This window comes from Gekko japonicus, unplaced genomic scaffold (assembly GCF_001447785.1).
Source record: "Gekko japonicus isolate JY-2015 unplaced genomic scaffold, Gekko_japonicus_V1.1 scaffold5, whole genome shotgun sequence".
NCBI classification, from domain to species: Eukaryota; Metazoa; Chordata; class Lepidosauria; order Squamata; family Gekkonidae; genus Gekko; species Gekko japonicus.
Genome location: NW_015168652.1, coordinates 284,844 through 303,979, shown reverse-complemented (window position 1 = coordinate 303,979; position 19,136 = coordinate 284,844). Strand labels below are relative to the sequence as shown.

Here is a 19,136-nt window from a genome sequence, read left to right as displayed (position 1 = left end):
TCCCCCAAGTTTCAAAAATATTGGACCAGGGGGTCCAATTATATGGGCCCCTGAAGGAGGTGTCCCCACCCTCCATGGTTTCCTATAGAAACTTGGTTGTGAGCTGAGCAGAAATCCTCTGAGCTGGCCTCCGAAATGTTCTCCAGTGCCCCCTAGCTCAGCTTAGAGGGAACTGTGGTCACAAGCCAGTTGCCAGAAGCAAAAGCCATTCAAATGCTGCGAGGCTGCCTGCTGCCCTGACCTGGGTGGCCCAGGCTAGCCAGATCTTGTTGGGGTTTTTTTTAAATAGATTTTTATTGGGTTTTCAAAAAAGAAAGAAAAAGGTGAGAGCAACACATTTTTTAAAAAGTCCATTCCAATATCTCATACATAGCATCATGTTTGCTTGCAAATACCTTTTTTCTGCTTATTTATACTGTCTGGCAACATTCTCTTTTACTATAATATTTCCTTTTCTACAAACATATATCTAAAAAAGCCAGTAATTTCTATTAAATTAACCATCTTCTAATAATCTAATTTTACAATAGAACATAAAATCTTACCATCTTTGCAAACTATATAGTTAACTGTATAAGTAACTATACTATCTTACCAACTATACTATACTATCTCAGAATTTCTTGTTACCCTGCAAGAAGACAGATAGCTTTGAAAATTCTCATCAAATCCATACAATTCATATTATAGCAATTCATGTTATTGATAATAGAATTTACATCACTTACTATAAATCTTTCATCTTCTTTATATTGTACTATTATTAAATCAAGGTAAATTACAGCCAATTAAAAACATTACTTATAAAATTTACTTATAATCATCTTTAGGATCTTCTTTCATAATGTTGCATTCCTTGTTGTTAATAATAAAACTTAAATCACATTACTATGTATTTTTCATCTTATTAGTATTGTACAGGGCACACAGATCAAAGTCAATTACACACAGTCACTTTACTATATACCTTTCATCTTTGTGGTATTATGCTATACTGTTATTTTATGTTTTATATTTTATATTACTGCAAATCACTTAAATCAATGCACATAGGTCAAGGCAGATTACAGCCAATTAAACAGTCATTACTTGTAAAATTTACTTATAATATTTAATATTTTTCTGCTTTCTCTTACGTTTTTTAACACTATCATGATCTTATGCCTTTTCCCTTTAAAAGTAGAGTCATTTTCCCCCTCTCTATATTTAATTGAAGAAGAAAATAAAAAAAACATTAATTCTGTTTTGTCTTCTGGAGAGGTTATATTCTTCTTAACCATCTCTGGAGGTTGAAGATTTGAAAGGCTTTCCATTGTACTATTTGTCTATATAAAAGCTTGTTATCTCTCTGTTTGGGACAACCAGGTCCTCCAGGAAAGCATCTTGTCTGGAATTCTGTTTTTTGAGTGGCGACTGTCGTTGTTGTTGTTGAGTATCTTCCTGCTCTGCTGCTTCCAGTGGGTTGTTCTGCTCTTGCTCCTCGTCATGGCATCCCAAACTTTCTTCAAATGTTTGCTGGAGAGTTTCTGCCAATACTTCTGTCAGTTGCTCTTTAAGGTTTCCCCGAAAACTTGTGGTAGTTGTGTAAAATCACTATTTCCCAATGTATCCAGCTCTTTGGGTGTAGTTTAAAAAGCCATCACTTTACCTTGTTACAGTTTAGAGTCACATCTGCAAAATCCACAGTCTTATACTCTATAGTTTCAGTGGGATTTACTCATTAACCAGGCGCAGTTTCAGTAGCCATTTTAATTCCACCAGTCCTTTTTCAAAAAGCAAATAATCTTTTCTTTGTTAAGAATAACCAACAGATCTTAAATCTCAAACGTTGCAATAGAAGTAATTCTGTTTCCTGACTTCAGTAAAGTCTTTAGCCCCTGGGAGCATTTTAAATGTTTTTGTTTCCCAGTCTCTTTGCAGCCACACGAAAAAGGAAAGGGAGGAGGCAGAATTCCACTCCTTGTTTCCTTAACTTCTTGGGAAGATTTGGAGGGGCATATTTGGAAGTTTTGAACGTTTTTTAAAGCTTAGAAGTTGCAAGGCCAAGTACTCACTTAGAAGAAGAAGAAGAGATTGGATTTATACCCCACCCTTCACTACCCAAGGAGTCTCAGAGCAGCTTACAAACCCCTTTTCCTTCCCCTTCCCACAACAGACACCCTGTGAGGTAGGTGGGGCTGAGAGAGCTCTGACAGAAACTGCTCTTTTTCAAGAACAGCTGTGCCAGAACTATGGCTTGTCCAAGGTTATTCAGCAGGTGCAGGTGGAGGAGTGGGGAATCGAACCCACTACACCAAACTTATCAATCTGTTCTTCACCGATGTTATGGCGAGGTTCAAAGCTCTCTTCTAAGGAGTGTTCACAGCTTGGCAGCCATGACTCGTAATGACTGCGCAACTCGGTGCTTCGGCTTTAGGACAATCCCGAGCCTCAATCTGCTCATCGCGGGGGGGCTCGGATCAAGTCCTCTGCAATTGGCTCTTCCTCCAGAAGTGCCGGTGGGATATCGGGAGGCCCCGATTATCCCCTGAAAAGCATTGAGAGTAGGCGATTCTCAGGAGCCCCTGTGAAATCTTTTGCTTTGCTGCGCCACAGTTCCGCCCTCCAGGCTAGCCAGATCTTCAAGCCGAGCAGGGTCAGCCTTGGTTAGTACTTGGATGGAGTGGGGCACCAAGGAAGTCTGGGTTTGCTACACAGAGGCAGGCAATGACAAACCACCTCTGTTCCTCTCTTGCCTTGAAAATCCTACAGTGTCACCATAAATCAGCTGCGAGTTGATAGCAGTTTCCACCACCAGGCGGCGTGCTCGAGTGACCACATTTTCACATATAAATAGCTCTGGTACCTTGTTAGAGAGGAGAGGATTTCCTTCCTCCCCCAGTTTTGCATATTATCTCTCTGTAAATGGTACTGGATTTTATTCAGTCAAGATACTTTCTGGTCTGACCTTTTCACTGTTCATCACAGAGGTCATAGCTTCCCTCTTTCCATCTAGCTGAGTTCAGTTGCACGGAAGGGTTGGGCTTGAAGCATGAACTACAGCTTCTTCGTTTAGGCCAGCGTTGCCACTGACCAGAAGCAAAGTCCTCACTTCTCTTGTGATGCTTTCCCCAGCTGGAGATTAGCATCATTGCTGACCAAAGTCTGCAGACTGAATTGCTGGGTAGAAACTATGGGGAATCCTGACTTGGTTGGTCTAATGGCCTTGAAATATTGCTCAGAGCAGCAATGTCCTGCTACCTTGCCAAGCTTAAAACAAACAGAGAAACCTGGAAACCTGTTTTGAACTGCAGCTATCTATTGTTTATTCATGTTAATGTGTCAAAAATGATTGAAAAACATAATTGTGTGTATGTGATTGCATTGAATATATAAAGATGGTCCACATTTGCATGCATTGTGCATGGAGCATGCATGTTTAGCGGATCCAAAAGAAATAGTCAGACAGCCCATGCTCTCCATCTTTTCCTGCTCGGCTAATTTAGAAAAATGCCTGTGTTGGGTTATCAGATGACTTTTCTAAATTGCTAAGGTAGGAATATGAACAGCTTCATAGAATGGTATAAAACTTCATGGCAAGGGTCTTTCAGAATGTCTGCATTTTTAAGAGAGATATCAAAAATTCATTTGAGTGATAAAGCTGTTCAATGCATATGATCTGCATTCCTCGTAATATGTAAGTATTTGCAGGATTGGTTTGTTTTGTACTGTGACCAGGGCTGGGTGGGGGATGGCATGCAGCAGGCTGTCTGCCACTGCCCTTGAACCCCCCAGTTAGTTAGGCTCCCAGGTTTGAACTGGCCTTATAACTTGATTCTGTTCTGAACACCTGAACAATTCTACCCATGTTTTTTTCTCGGGTCTCTGCATCACAGTTCTCAATGTAGTCTTTTACATCTGTAGCTGAAACCTGCCATTTTTTCCACATTGTCCTCTGCATGATTCCATCACATAGCTTCCTGAAAGAGATGTCAGCCACTCCATTAACTGTGGAATGCCCTAGATATGTATTGACATAAAGTATGTCATCTAACCAATAAATGTGCATGCTTCCATCTGAAGCACTTTGGCAGCTCAAGAACAAAACAAATAAACATTGCTCTCTTATGCTCTTTACCCTATGCATGTGATCAGAGGTCAGAACTTCAACAGGTAAGCGATGTTGGCATTTCATGTTTGGAGAAAATGAAATGCCTGTCCAATGGACAATAATTCAAACCAACTAAATAGTGAAGAAGTTGGAGAAACTAACAGGAAGTACACACCCTATCTGTTTACTCAGATGTAAATTCTAATGTGCTCAATGAAGCATACGTCTAAGTAACTGCATAGGAATGCAGGTATAACATAAACTAAGCTGTGATAGGGAATCAAGTTTCATATTGATCTCTAATTATGATCATTTCACAATAAAGACAGATTACCTCTTAAGATTCCTGGAAGTGTGAAATTCTTAGTTTCTTTCATGAAATAGCCGAAGTCCTTGGGATTAATCCAAATTCTCCAGCTCTGAATTGTTTGTGGATTATAGCCAAGGACCATTTTTCCTAATTGTAAAACTCCTAACATTGTTCTCTGTACAAGATGTACACCTAGATCAGCAGAAAACAGAGTTCAAAGCCGGGTAAAGATAATTTCACATGTTCTGAATGAAGCTGCTTAGAGCAGATGCAACACAGTGCCATCCTGAGCAGAGTTGCACTCTTCTGAGCCCAATAACCGTAATGGATTTAGCAGGGTGTAACTCTGCTTAGGATTGCACTGTTAACCGTGGTTAATGTGAAACCATGGCGTGCAAACCTGCTTTCACAGTGGGTTCTGCGTACTGTAGTGACCAACCTTTACCCATAGTTTAAGTATACAGATGAAGCAAAGCATGTAAGGAGAGCATGAATAATAACTGTTGCTCCCTTATCACCACTCTAGCTGGGCTTCTGTTTTGGGACATTTACTTTGGTTGGGAAGAGACAGCGTTCCAAGTCACCCACAGTGCAATCCTGTGCCCAGTTACTCCAGTCTAAATTAATTTAAACCAGTGGTTTTACACTGGAGTAAGTGTGCATAGGATTGCAGTGCTAGTGAACTTCAGTGGGGTTTTCAGCATGGCTTTCCCCATCAATGTCCAACACTTTGGTCACTGTACCAAGCTGGCAAGAAATGCAGTAAATATCAGTGGATAAGATGCCAGAAATCCTCCATTTTACTAGCAGAGGGAAACTGCTAGAAAAAAAGCATCTGCAGTAGCAGAATAGATCTGGGGAGTCTAGCCTGGGAAGTGCAGTCGTTACATGAATTATATGTTGTATGGACTTACTCTTAAGGTGTTCTAGAGCAGGTGTGTTATAGTGGTTAGAGGGTCAGACTGGCACCTTGGTGACCCAAGTTCAAATATCTGCTGTGTACTGGACACTTGTTGGGTGACCTTGGGCCAGTCTCATACTCTCAGCCTGACCTACCTGACAGGGTTGTTGTGAGAATAAAACGGTGGAGGATGAAGTCAGCCACTTTGGGCCCCATTGGGGAGGAAGGTGGAGTGTAAATGAAGCAAATGATCATTTTAAATCGGTAAGACGTTTCCTCCCTGACGTCACTGGGGACTAGGAGAGACCATGATGATTTTTATTATTTTCTGATGGTGGTGACAGGGCTCTGTTTGTGTTTTTTCTTTTGCCTATTAGCAATTGTTGAAGGTGAATAAGTTGTGTTGTGGTACAGCAGGACTATGAAGAATTTTCTAGCAAGCTTCTAGCTTTCCAGTATGACTTCTGAGATCTCCCCCCCAGAGTGGAGAATGCAGTGACAAGTGTACGAACTGTGGTTTACAATAGATACTTATGTGGAAGACTGCGAACTTGTTCTTACTTTTAACACATTGCACATTTTAATGTTTTATCTTTAAAGATCCAAGAAAACATTCTTGGCCAAAATCTAGGGGAAGTTACTGCCACTTCGTTTTATACAAAGAAAACAAGGATACTATGGATGCCATCAACGTGCTTTCAAAATTTTTAAGGTACTTTTAAAATAAAAAGCAGTTGGTTGATGTACACTGCAATCCTAGGAATAGTTATACCCTTCTAAAGCCAGTGACTGCAGTAGATGGAGAAGTCTGTACTATGTTTAAGCTGGCACTGATAGTCTGCTGTTGAGGCAATTTGGATCACATTATAGCATGGCTACTATTACTGGCCATCTTTGAAATACTTTTGAAACTAAGTATTTGTAAATTTATTTCTTTATTAAAATATTGTATTTTTCACTATACATGGTGTGATTGTTTAAGTGCAGTGGCATAAATCTGTGCATGGTGAAGCAGGGTTGGTTCCACTCAAAGCTTGTGGCTGGCTTCAAGCTATAGGGTTTCGGTTCAAGTTAAATCTCCCCCCCCCCCCTTAACTTCATTAATCCTCTCAGATGAATCTCACTTGGGGGAGGGGGGGAGAGCAGTAGAGGACAAATTATAACTATAAAGTTTCTCCCGCCCAGCCTTACTGAATCTTAGGTACTTGGAAGCCAGAGGATTAACTAAACAGAGAATATGGGATTCAGCCCTTCAAATTGACAGATTATAGGCTTCTCTGGTTCTGCCTGTGGGGAACAGTGTCCAAAATTTTACTCCACCAAACTACCTCCATAAATTAGAATTCCCCAAATACTGTAGAGCTTTTACTTTGGCCTGTTTTAATGTTCTCCTGTCTGCCCTTCTTGTGCATACCCCATATGCACAATGGCTCTGTCCTTGTCGGTCTGGTATGATAGAAACAATCAAACATGTCCTTTTATATTGTCCATGTTACAAGGACATTCAGAGTATGTATATCACCCCAATTACATCCAAATATTTAGATAGGCCCATTGATTTTTATTTTTCTCTTCTTTCTGCTGATTGGTTTAATGAGACTACCTTCAAGGTAGCAAGATTTTGCAGACTGGCATGTTCATTAAGGAAGCAGCTGGTCTAGTATTTTAATTATTATCATTAATTGTTTGAATTGCAAAGAACACCACTTTTATGTATCTTATGTGTAGCATACGTGGTTGTCTTCTCTGATTAGCTGATCGTGGATTTAATAAATTATGATGATGAATCTGTTCATGGCTCGCTCATGGATTACTGGCAACTGTTCACTTCCATCAGTCCTTTTTTTTTTTAGTAAATCATCTCTAAGATGTCCTTCAGTCCCACTGAAAACATTGCCAGCCATTCCCTTCACATCCTGGTTATTCTAGCATCCTTCCCATATACCTTAAACTTCATTTTCTGTTAGAAAGAGCTACATTTGGGTCTACATCCATAGGTTGCAGACCCTGGATCTAAAAGTCTGTTGCATTTTTGCAAGGAGTCCCAAGTTATACTACAAAAAATTCTGGCCCTGAATCCGGTCTCTTCTGCACTGTACCATTTAACTAGATTTTATTTAACATAATAGTCACGCCTCTTTCTCTGTGTACTGAAAATGTGTATCCTGTCTATTTTAAAAGAAAGCTGCTGTTTTGTTAGTGCTAATTTTTTCTTTTTCTTTTTAAAGAGTTAAGCCAAATATATTTTCCTACATGGGGACCAAAGACAAACGGGCTATTACTGTTCAAGAAATTGCTGTTCTTAGGTGAGTAAAAACAGGAAGATGCTTGGGTAACTGAACACCCTGGCAAAGTACTTAACTTTGCAAGCTCAAGTACCTGCAAGATCCAATTCTTTGTTCCTTTACATGGTATGGTCTTTATTTTACAGTTTGCGGGTTTATTTGGGGAAAAACCAATTCCACACTGAAAAGTAGTGTGGAATTCAGTAAGTCTTGCACATTTATTTAACCCAAGCATCCCATAATTCTCCTTTTGTCTCAAATCAGGAATTAAGAGTCAAAATCCCAATGCTTCAGTATCGTCCACCGGGGCCATGAGTTTTAGGGACATCATGAACCAGCTGCTGGGTTTCCTGGCTCAAAACACAACTTCCATAATAGTTTCTAGTTTTGGTAAACCAGTTATGCGTGATTGCTGAGCTACATGCACATTATATAGAACAGGTGGGGCTCAGACACCACGCCACACCATATGAGTGCAGGGGCTCATTCACATAGAGGCAAATCATGGTTTGATGTTATGACTGAGCACATCCAACCTGTCTTGAAGCTCTTTATAGTTTCAGAGACAGTTTGGTGTTTTGTTTTTTTCCTAACCAAAGTATATACACACAAAGGTGCCATCCATTGAAAGTAATGCATGTGCATTTGAGTGTTTGCACATATAGAAGCAAAGAGTGGGAAAGGATCAGTGTCAGGTCCAAGTGACCTTGGGGTTCGCTTCAGTAGATAAGTTTGCAGCTAGCCAGCAGACAGGAAACTCTCGGCACACAGCAAATATATTTAAAAAGCTTGTTTCATTTAATTGAGTAAAAAACATTCAAACACTCAGGATGTATGCAGTGCAGAAATCATCCAACCTAGGAGCAGTTGGCAGTAAAACATTTGAATGCGAAGGTAAATTAGCAATTCTTAAAAGGGAAGCTGCAACTTCTTACATGATAAGTCCTCATAGACAGTTCCGTAGTAAAGTCACCAGAGAACAGAAAACAGTCCCATCTCCGGAGGCAGCTTATCAACTCCACATCCCGGATACTCTGGTACTTCCTGGAAAGTTAATCACCCTCTACCCAGATGGGCTACTGCCATTCCCTTGAGATAACCGAGCTCTACAGTAGCCGGCAATTACCCCCACCAGTTACCTTCCTTCTCCAAGGATGGATCCTGTCAAACTCCTGGCCCCCTTCCAATCATCGGGGCTTAGCAAATTATAGGCTTGTTCAGCCCCCATCCCTTACAATCAGTCTCCTGCTTCTGTGTTTTTATTGGGGAAGCCTGGCCATTTAAACCTAAACATGCCACTTGGTACTGATGGTGCCTTGCAGGTATTTTGCTTTGTAAACCTCAAATGTATTTGCACCCCAGTTCAAAAGTGTAAATCAGCACTGATATGTGGGTAAGAGATCGTCTCTTTTAGGAGTATTCCCATATTACGCTGTGCAAGGCATTCATGCTTAGTATTGGAATACTCTGCATGTAAACTTTGGGTGCTTTTGGGGCAGTGTTCACTGGTGACTTTCAATGTGGTCCCATCCAAGTTGGATGTAAAACAAGATTGACATCTTTTTTCTTCTATCTTTTCTAATGAGGAGAAGAGGAAGCCTTCTCCCCTTTCATGTAGAGCAAAGTGTGCAAAACAAAATTGTTCAAGAGGGTATTCTTGTAGAAGGAGCAAAGCTGTGGTGTGATGGATCCTCTCAGGGGGTGACTTTTATTAGGGTTAAAGTTCTTCCTACACTTGCTGCCTTGTTGCCTTCAACAGATATGTTCGTGTGCATTCTGTTTTCTCAACCTGTTCTATAATCTCAGTCCAGCTGCATAATTTTGTCTTTCTAGAAATCTTAGCTGTTAGATTCAAATGTTATCATATCATAAAGTATGTTATCGTATTTTATAATCCACTCACTGATCGGCTGTTGTTACCAATAGGGATGGGAACAATCTGCAAAAATGCAGTTCGGTTCGTGAACCCATTTGGCTCGCATACGAACTGAACTGGGTTTGTGACGTTCATGACTGAAAAAGCTGAGTGGTGGGGGCAGCCTGCTCCCTCGGCTCAGCTGTTTAAAGGGGCTTTCTTGGGCAGCTACCCCCAGGGGTTGCCCAAGAAAACCCTTTAAACAGCTGAGCCCCATGGAGCAGTTGGGGCTAGCTGCCCAAGAAGGCCCCTTTAAACAGCTAAGTGCTCAACCTGGCTCAGCTGTTTAAAGGGGCTTTCTTTGGAGCGAGCCCCTGGGACTAGCTGCCCAAGAAAGCCCCTTTAAACAGCTGAGACACGGGGGCAGACTGCCCCCACGATTCAGCTGTTTCCCATCAGTTGAGCCACAGGGGCAGCCTACTTGGTTCCGCTCAGCTGTTTAAAGGGCTTTCTTGGGCAACCAGTGCTGCCCAAGAAAACCCCTTTAAAAAGTTGAGCCGCTTGGAGCCATTTAAACTCCTGTTTTCTGCTCCTCATGGCTTTTCATGGTGAACAGGAAGCAGTGATTTAAATGGCTCCCAGCCATTGAAACCAAACAGCTGAGCTGAGCTTTCTGTTTTCCATGAACCACCACAAATTGTATCAAAATTCATAAAACTTTGTGGCAGTTTTTACATTTGTGAACATTGCTTCACAAACCACACTGCCCAAAATTCATGATGAATTTTAGTTCATCAGCTGGTTCATGCCCGTCTCTAGTTACCAATCAGCTGAAACATTTATTTATCCCATTTGTAATCCACCTTGGATTCCAGTGAGAAAGGTGGACTATAAATGAAGATAATAACTTATTACTAGTCTCTTTGGTCTTTGTTTAGTTATCACATTCAAAGGATCAATTGGCTGAAAATAAAAAAGACACTGGTTAATTGGCAGCTGTTGATTGATTTTTCCAGAAAAGAACATAAATGAGAGTGTGGTGAGTGCAGGCATGGCTGTCTTCAGACATCATAACTCTAGCCAATTGGTTCCCTGTGTAATGACTCAATTTCTTGTGAAATCTCCCCCCCCACACACACAGAATCACAGCACAAAGACTGGCTCATTTAAATAAATGCCTGATGAATTTCAAGCTTGGAAATTTCAGTTACAAGAACCATCCGCTGAAGTTGGGAGAACTGCAAGGCAACCATTTCACAGTGGTTCTTAGGTAAAAATTCTGTATTCCAAAACTGTCATGATGCAGATTGGTTGGTTCTTTTTGTAAGAAATGTGTTGGCTGCAAAAGACAAGCTAATCCAGCATGAACTGGTGTTCAGTGTGTTTTCTAAAACAGCGACAGGAAATGGGTTCATGTAAGAGAGGGCCAAACTATTACAATGAATGATCAACAAAATCAAAATTCAAGTTTCTTTCCTCTTCCTTAGCCAAGTTGTAACTTGTCTGGCAGCATGATCCACATTTCTCAAGTGACCCTTAATATTACCAGTATTGTTGACTTGAATATACTCTATGGGATGGTTTAGTCATGTGTGAACATTGTGTGTGTCATCTTCCCCTTGCACACTGTGATTCGGTTAGGTGGCTTGCAATTCTTGTTTGGCATACAAGTGTAAACCATAGTTCACCAGCTTGGGTGTAATGTCAAAGTATGGCTTGCATTAAAGTAGAGTTGCAAATCAGAGCCTGCAGAGGGAAAGGAATGTACAAACAATGCATTGTGTTAGAAATGAGCTTGTTAAACTAATGTTAAACTTTGCAATATTCTGGCAAAATCCATTATTTTAATCATTTTTCCTGGATTTTCCCAGCAGCTTTCTCTAGTGTGGCTGAAGCCCACAGTTAGGGCAAAATTTGGAAACACAGAATTTGGTATAGTGAGAATCTTAGGATGGATTGCCTATAAAGAAAGAGTCCCTCACTTGGGGGTAGGGGCATAAAATGTGTAGGAAAAGTCTAGAGAAATCTCAGATGCCAGAGAAAGATGTCATGGAAATGATGGTGTCTTCTCCAACAACTGGTCTATCCTCCGATTTCCTTGACACAAGCAAATTTTCCCACTTACCAAAATGCTGACTTGGAAGGCGCATAAGTTGGTACTTTGCTTCTTGGAGCTGACAGAGATTGCATTAAGGGGCAAGCTGCAAAATACACCTGATATGTGGCGGACTCACAACTGGACTCAGTCAGATGCACATCAAGGGGGAAAATTGTTTGTTTGGTGCTACAACAGGAGAGGAGATTTGAGTTTTCCTCCCACCCTTTTGCCAGTGAAAGGGCTGGAGCATTGGGGGGGTGTCTTTTCAACCCTTTTCTCTGACTGTGTGGCCTATGCATTTTTTTCTCCATCATAAAGTAAATGCCATTGACCTGGAACATGGATCACACCCAAGTGTGCAAGGACTGCAAGTCGGATATAAAATCTAAGAAATGAAAGCCATGTAATATTATGTTATTGGGACCGAGCAAAACAACACAAGAGCACACAAGCCTTTTCTTTCATCAGGCTAAATTTTTTACAAAGTGGGGAATGGGGTTGTGGAAGAGAGAAATATTCTTCAAGCCTTGATCTTCCAGATTCTTATCTGCATCCTGTGTTGTAATTATTGATCACTTTTGACCCTTCTAAAACATGTATGTTTACTTTCCCCTAAAATGTTGACTTGCCAGAAATATAACTGGAACAGAAGATCAAGTTCGACAAGCCATGCTCTCTCTCCGGGAGATTGGATTCATTAACTACTATGGAATGCAAAGATTTGGAACGACGGCTGTCCCTACGTACCAGGTTGGAAGGTGAGCTGCTTTTATTTTGCCTGTGAGAGATGTGAGCACTCAGAAGCCAATGAAAGAGAACTTTGAACTTGAGCAGGATGTGGGCAGATCCAAACTCCCTTGTGTGAGCACAGAGGAGCCTGTGATTAATTAATTTCCCCTTCCCATCTGCAAACTATTGTGGTGTTTCTGCTGCCATTTCCATGGGCCTTTTGCATTGAGGAGTGTCTTTTCAGGAGGCACTGAGGGGTGATGTTGGAAAGGGGAAATGGGAAAGACCTATAAGAGGAACTCTGCATATGTTTCTGTACATCCTGTCCAGAGACATAATTATCTTGCTAGATGATCTTGAACAAGTCCCTGGGTTGGATCCCACCTAGATTTTCATGGGTACAGGGGAAAGCATTTTTCACCTATTTCCCCCCCCCCTTTACTGGCAATCCTAAACACCCCCAATACTACTTCTGGAGGATGGGGGGTCCCCCAGGAATAACTGGGAGGCGGAGAATTGGAGGACAACCGTGGGAAGGAAGACTGGTAAAAATTGCCTTTCTCCTTGCACCTGTAGATGCCTCTATTTCTCTGCCTTAAATTCTTGCCTGTGGTAGAAATAATAGCTTGGATATTGTTATAGAAGAGATTGGATAAGGAGAATGAAATACAAAACCTTATACACTAAGAATGGTATATAGAGATTAAAATTTTATTTTACACACATATATACTCTTTGGGGAGGCCTTATTTAAAATATTGTGCCTATAGATATTTTTCTTTTACTTCAGAATATTAATAATTGTTGGTTTGTTTTTAAATTTCAGAGCCATTCTGCAGAATAATTGGAATGAAGTAATGGATTTAATACTAAAGCCACGTCCTGGAGGCAAGCATTAAATCATACATAGATTTCATTGAGTACTATATAGGGAAGCATGTGGTAACGAGTTAATAGGAGCACTTTAAAGTATGTTGTAGTTGCGTGCTTGTTTTTTGTTTTTGAAATCAGTGATATATGTGATTCCAATCGAATTTCAACATGTTATCCACAAATAACTTAAAAGGCTTTAGTCCCCTAAAGTTAAGTAAAATAATTAGTATAATTGGATGCAACTCTGTTAAAATTAAGATCTGCCCTATCCTAAAACTTTAAGGTATGATAGCAAATGTGGTGGGGGATTCATATTAAAAAGGTGAGAATTTGAGTTGTTAAATAAATTTCCTCCCTCCAAGCCAGCTGAAGAAGAAATGGGGTCTAAGGATAAACTCACAGGTTTATGGAACCCTCAGACAACCGACTGTCTTTGCAGTAAACCTGGTACCTGAGTTTATTGTGCAAAGCATACATGAAAAGAGGCTGAAACTAAACTAAGCTAAGTGGATTGAGATATACAGCACATTTGCCATGTTTCAAAAGATTAATTCAAGTGTAGCAAAGTTCTGAAATGAAGCTTCAGCATATCATGTAATATTGTAATGCTTATCATTGTCTTATGCCTGGGCGTTTCTGATGTAATGTTTTAAAACCACAAACATTTGTGCAAGGTAAAAATGTTAAACTTCAAATTGTCATTGCAGCTGAAAAGGGATACTTGGTTAAGTGCCGAGAAGAGTGGGCAAAAACGAAGGACCCAGCTGCTGCCCTCAGAAAACTGCCAGTGAAAAGATGTGTGGAAGGCCAGTTGCTACGGGGACTTTCCAAGTACGGACTGAAGAATATCATCTCTGCCTTTGGCATAGTGAGTGTGGCTTGTGGTGATCATCTGAGAGACACCTTTGAACGTATCTGGAAAACAACTTGGTGGTTGAAGTCAAATTTAGATACAACAGAAAGCAACCCACCAGAATGTTTTGCCATGAGATGTCCATTTTCCCTCCTCTTAGTATTTTAAATAGCCTTTTAAATAAAGGTTTGATAGTTCTGGTACGGAAAGCTAAATGAAATGTTTATGAGATACATAAACACAGGAGAATACAAAGTTCTGAATTGTGAGAAGAAGTTCTTCTCCATCCACGGAGGAAGATATCCTGGTACGGGTTGTGCCTCCTCCTTGCTTCGTGTGCACAGCATATGTACATTTTTTTGCAAAGCTTCCCACTATCCTGTGGGAGGTGCTCAACTTCCCAGTCCATGCCCTGCCCACTCTGTGGACAGATGAGCTTCCACAGCTCTCCCACCTCACTTATTAAAAATGCAGGCAAAAGTATCTTTAAAAATCACCAGCCTCTCCATAAATGTGCAGCGGCAGCAGAGAAAGAGTATATGATTCTGTCCCGGATGGAACAGTGCCCCAAGGCAGCAGCAGTTTGGCTGCTCCAGCACTAGCCTCTGCAACAACAGTGCCTGTTCTTCAGCTGCTGCTCTCCCCTGCCAAAGCACTGGCAAGGACAGAGAGCGGACAGCCAGCCTGCTCCCACTCCAAAGTACTAACACTAGATGGGCCTATCGATGGAGCCACCTACAGCTCTTCCGACGACAACAAAAGTACTGCTGCTGCTGTTGCTGCTTTTTGCCCTGCCAAAGCACCAGCAGGGGTGGAGAGCAAACAGCAGCCCCCTTCCTGCTCTGAAGTGCCAGGTTTCTTCCGACCACAACAAAAGTACTGCTGCTGCTGTTGCTGCTTTTTGCCCTGCCAAAGCACCAGCAGGGGTGGAGAGCAAACAGCAGCCCCCTTCCTGCTCTGAAGTGCCAGGTGGACAGGCCAGTCAACAGAGATATCTACGGCTCATCTGAGCTCAGGTCTTTCACCCCATCAACTACACAAGGCCTGGGGGCCCTGGCAAGTACTAATGGTGAAAGGCACTCCTGACCACCTTCCTTAGCTGCAGGAAGGGACTCCCAAGGCAAGCGGGGCTCTCCTTTTTCCTCCCCACCATCATCTTCAACAGGGCTTCACTTACCCAGCCCTCTGTCCCTACATTATGTCTGAGCATGAAGGATGTTAAGTGTGATCTGAGGAGGAAAAGGCATGAAGAAAGAAAAGGGAGGGAAGAGCTATGCCGTAGATGGAGGGACAGATTTCCCTTCTTCACCTTCCCTTGCCCACCTTCCCTTGTCCACAGATGCAGCCATTCCTCTGAGGAGCCTGGATCCCAGAACTACTCACAGGAGCAGCCATTTTAGCTCTTCCTCTAGGCCAGTAAACCATGAGGCCAGTACTACACAGACCTCACTTGAGCCCTTGAGATCTGCTACATTGAGACTTCAGGCATTCAAAGTAGCTTCTCATGCCCTCAACTTCAGCAAGGAAGGCTTCAGAGCTGTCTTTCCTCTGGCTCAGAGATGACCTTATGCACTAACCCAGCTTTCTTGCCATCTGTTAACTCTTTGTTCTGTCTTCAATCTGTAGTGATCCCAGCCATCCTATGGAACGGGTCTAGCATAAGTTAGATGTCTGAGGAACTCCTCATACTTATCTAAGAGGTTAACTGCCTTCATATCTCTGGATTCCTATTGATCACCTCCTTACCCAACAACAGAGGAAAGATGGCATCATTGTAAAACATATCCAGATGCATCAGCACATGCATTTCCCTGGCTTACGACAGTCAGCATCTCCTGTTCACCTCAAAGGTTACTGCTTTTTTTTTTTTTGGCTAGAGTGGCCACTACATATGCAATGCTCTCCACCAGTGTATCCATTACATGCATAGGTAGGACAGTGACTTGTGCTTTAGCTTCTCTCTTGATGAGGCACTACTAACTAAACAAGTTTGCCTCAGTTTTGGCTTTTTTTGACAGAATTCTCCTCAACAAAGTAGTTCATTAATGAATCCCCTTTCATTTTTCCCTATGTGGGATAATAGAGCTTTTCAATATCCTGTATAATGATACCTTCCTCCACTGCTGGAGGATGAAACTTTGGACTTACTGGTTTCTTCTCATCAGTGGACTGGAAGGTATTCTTCCCCACTCCAGTTGGTGAAAGAGGAATTGGAAAGGAATTCTCTAAGTCGAAAGGGACAGTATTAGGGTTTTTTCTTGCCTATTTTTCAGCCTTATAGTGATCTCCACTGACAGGTCTTCAGGGAGAATTCTCTCTTATGTGATTGTAACACCAGAAGTCAATCTGTCTCCACTGGAAGTTTAGAAAGACGAACTGGGGAGTCAAGTGTCTCCTCAGGATAGTGGAAGCCTTTGCAAAAAAAATTGCATATGCCCCACCCACAGAGCAAGGAGGAGGCACAACACATATAAGGATACCTTCCAATCCACTGATGAGAAGAAATCTTCACAGTAAGTCCAAGTGTTTTGTTCTCCTGGAAACAAGTGTTCTTCTCATATTAAGATATAACTTATAACCAAAGAATCATCTGACTGGCATACAAATGCTTTCTATTACCTGAGTTGTAACTATATAACTTCCATTTGTATACAGCGTTCATGGTTGTAGAAAAGAGCAAAAAAAGAGCAAGCACCTGAAAGACTAACAAAATATGTAGCAGGGTATGAGCCTTCATGAGTCATTGCTCACTTCTTCAGATACCATGGTCCATGGCTGAATAACCTTTTTATTCCCCTTGACACAGATCCCAAGAAATAATCGTCTGATGTACATTCATAGTTATCAGAGTTATGTGTGGAATAATATGGTGAGCAAGAGAATAGAAGAATATGGACTCAGAGCAGTGCCAGGGGATCTTGTACTGAAAGGAGGTAAAGTTTCAACACTGTTTCACATTAGGAGCATGCAGCAGACAGTCTGTAAGACATTTTGGTATAGCCTACTGACCATTTGTTAGGTTAAAACTCTTAAGAGCAAACTGCTATTGCAGAGTTGACTGAAAAATTCAAATGGATCCAAAATAACTTCTAAAGTTCAAAATAGGTTCACATTATATAAGTTCAGTGGGCTGCATCTGAGAGCAGAGCGCTGCTTGTGAAAGAGGCCACCCCATCTGCCCTTGAAGGGCATGGGACTCTTGAAAATGGAAGGGGGAGAGGGAAACTGGTGGAAATTGCCTCCCCCCTCACCTTTTGTGCCAGCTCCTACTTTGTTCACACAAGGCTTGGGGGGAGGCCACTTCCCCCTTCCCACTGCAGCTTTCCACCATTCCTAAGACCCCCCTGCCCTCAAGAATGCATGCGGGAGCACTGTATGTTAAATTAAAATTAATAAAGACGATTAAAAAAAAAGAATGCATGCGGGGGAGTGGCCATACTGGATCCTGTGGAAAGAAAAGGAAGGCACCACAAATCTCTTCTGCAATTTTGCTAATAGTTGTCTGGGTTCAATCCGATTAAAAAACCCTCCAGAATAGTAATTGTTTTACAATTCATGTGACTTCTAAGTAGTCTTGATGACATGGATAAGATTGATCAGGAAGTCAAGAAGAATCTGATATATATTAAAAGCCCTAATGTATTGACACTTTCCAGCTCTCCCATTGGCTGTTCTGTACACTGCATCGGCCATTAACCCGTCAACTACCACTCAAGTACTTGCGTGCCATTGGCTGGGTGCTGGGTCCGCTTCTCTCGCCTGCCCACTGCCAGTCTGGCCAGTCTTCCCTGTCAGAATAAACTGCCAAAATGGCTGTCTCTCCTGACAAGAACGCTTCTTCTGCTTAGCCCTCTGCAGCTGGCTGACTACTGATGAGGGCCACCAGCCGTCAAACCATTCTCTTTCTCCTCCTGCTAACTTTTCACCCAGTGGCTATTGCTAGGCAAGCAAGCTTGGTTCTGGCAGTAAAAAGACAAAGGCAGGAGGCCCTTTCCAGGCCTCCTTTTGGCCTTTGTGGGGAACTCATTGGGGCCGTCCTGACTAGGGTTGTTAGCTCCAGGTTGGGAAATTCCTGGATATTTTGTGGTGGGTTTCGAAGAGGTAGCGGAACTAGAGATCAAATTGCCAACATTCGCTGGATTATGGAGAAAGCAAGGGAGTACCAGAAAAACTTCTGCTTCATTGACTATGCTAAAGCCTTTGACTGTGTGGATCACAACAAACTATGGCAGGTCCTTAAAGAGATGGGAGTACCAGACCACCTCACATGTCTCTTGAGAAACCTGTGTAAGGGTCAAGACGCAACAGTTAGAACCAGATATGGAACAACTGATTGGTTTAGCATAGGAAAAGGAGTACGACAAGGATGTATATTGTCACCTTGCTTATTTAATATATATGCAGAGTACATCATGCGAAATGCTGGCCTGGATGAATCACAAGCGGGAATTAAGATTGCTGGGGAAAAGATCAACAACCTCAGATATGCAGACGATACCACTCTAATGGCAGAAAGTGAAGAGGACCTAAGGAGCCTCTTGCTCAGAGTAAAAGAGGAGAGCGCAAAAGTGGGCTTGAAGCTCAACATCAAAAAAACTAAGTTCATGGCATCTGGCCCCATCACTCCTTGGCAAATAGAAGGGGAAGCTGTGGAAGTAGTGACAGACTTCACGTTCCTGGGATCCCAGATCACCGCAGACTGTGACTGCAGCCATGAAATTAAAAGACGCCTGCTCCTTGGGAGGAAAGCGATGGCGAACCTAAACAGCATGATAAAAAGTAGAGACATCACCCTGCCAACAAAAATACGCATGGTCCAAGCAATGGTATTCCCAGTAGTCATGTATGGCTGCGAGAGTTGGACTATAAGGAAGGCCGAGCGCAGAAGAATAGATTCTTTTGAACTATGGTGCTGGAGAAGACTCTTGAGAGTCCCTTGGACTGCAAAAAGATCAAATCAGACAATCCTAAAAGAAATCACCCCTGACTGTTCCCTGGAAGGCCAGATAATGAAACTGAAGCTCAAATACTTTGGCCACCAAATGAGAAGGGAGCACTCACTGGAGAAGACCCTGATGCTGGGAAAGATTGAAGGTCAAAGAAGACGGGGACGGCAAAGGATGAGATGGTTAGACAGTGTCA

The 19,136-nt window shown here is 42.0% G+C and overlaps 1 protein-coding gene across 2 annotated transcripts in view; it reads left to right on the top strand.

Annotated features, from left to right (window-relative positions):
• The window catches only part of PUS7 (pseudouridylate synthase 7 (putative)), a 34,596-nt gene that overhangs the window by 10,357 nt on the left and 5,103 nt on the right, over positions 1-19,136 (top strand). For both annotated transcript variants that reach the window (XM_015415069.1, XM_015415070.1), the window contains 7 exons: positions 5,902-6,013; positions 7,530-7,607; positions 10,583-10,711; positions 12,172-12,297; positions 13,095-13,156; positions 13,849-14,009; positions 16,801-16,927. In XM_015415069.1, coding sequence (XP_015270555.1) covers positions 5,902-6,013; positions 7,530-7,607; positions 10,583-10,711; positions 12,172-12,297; positions 13,095-13,156; positions 13,849-14,009; positions 16,801-16,927 — 795 coding nt within the window. The remainder of the gene's footprint in view (positions 1-5,901; positions 6,014-7,529; positions 7,608-10,582; positions 10,712-12,171; positions 12,298-13,094; positions 13,157-13,848; positions 14,010-16,800; positions 16,928-19,136) is intronic.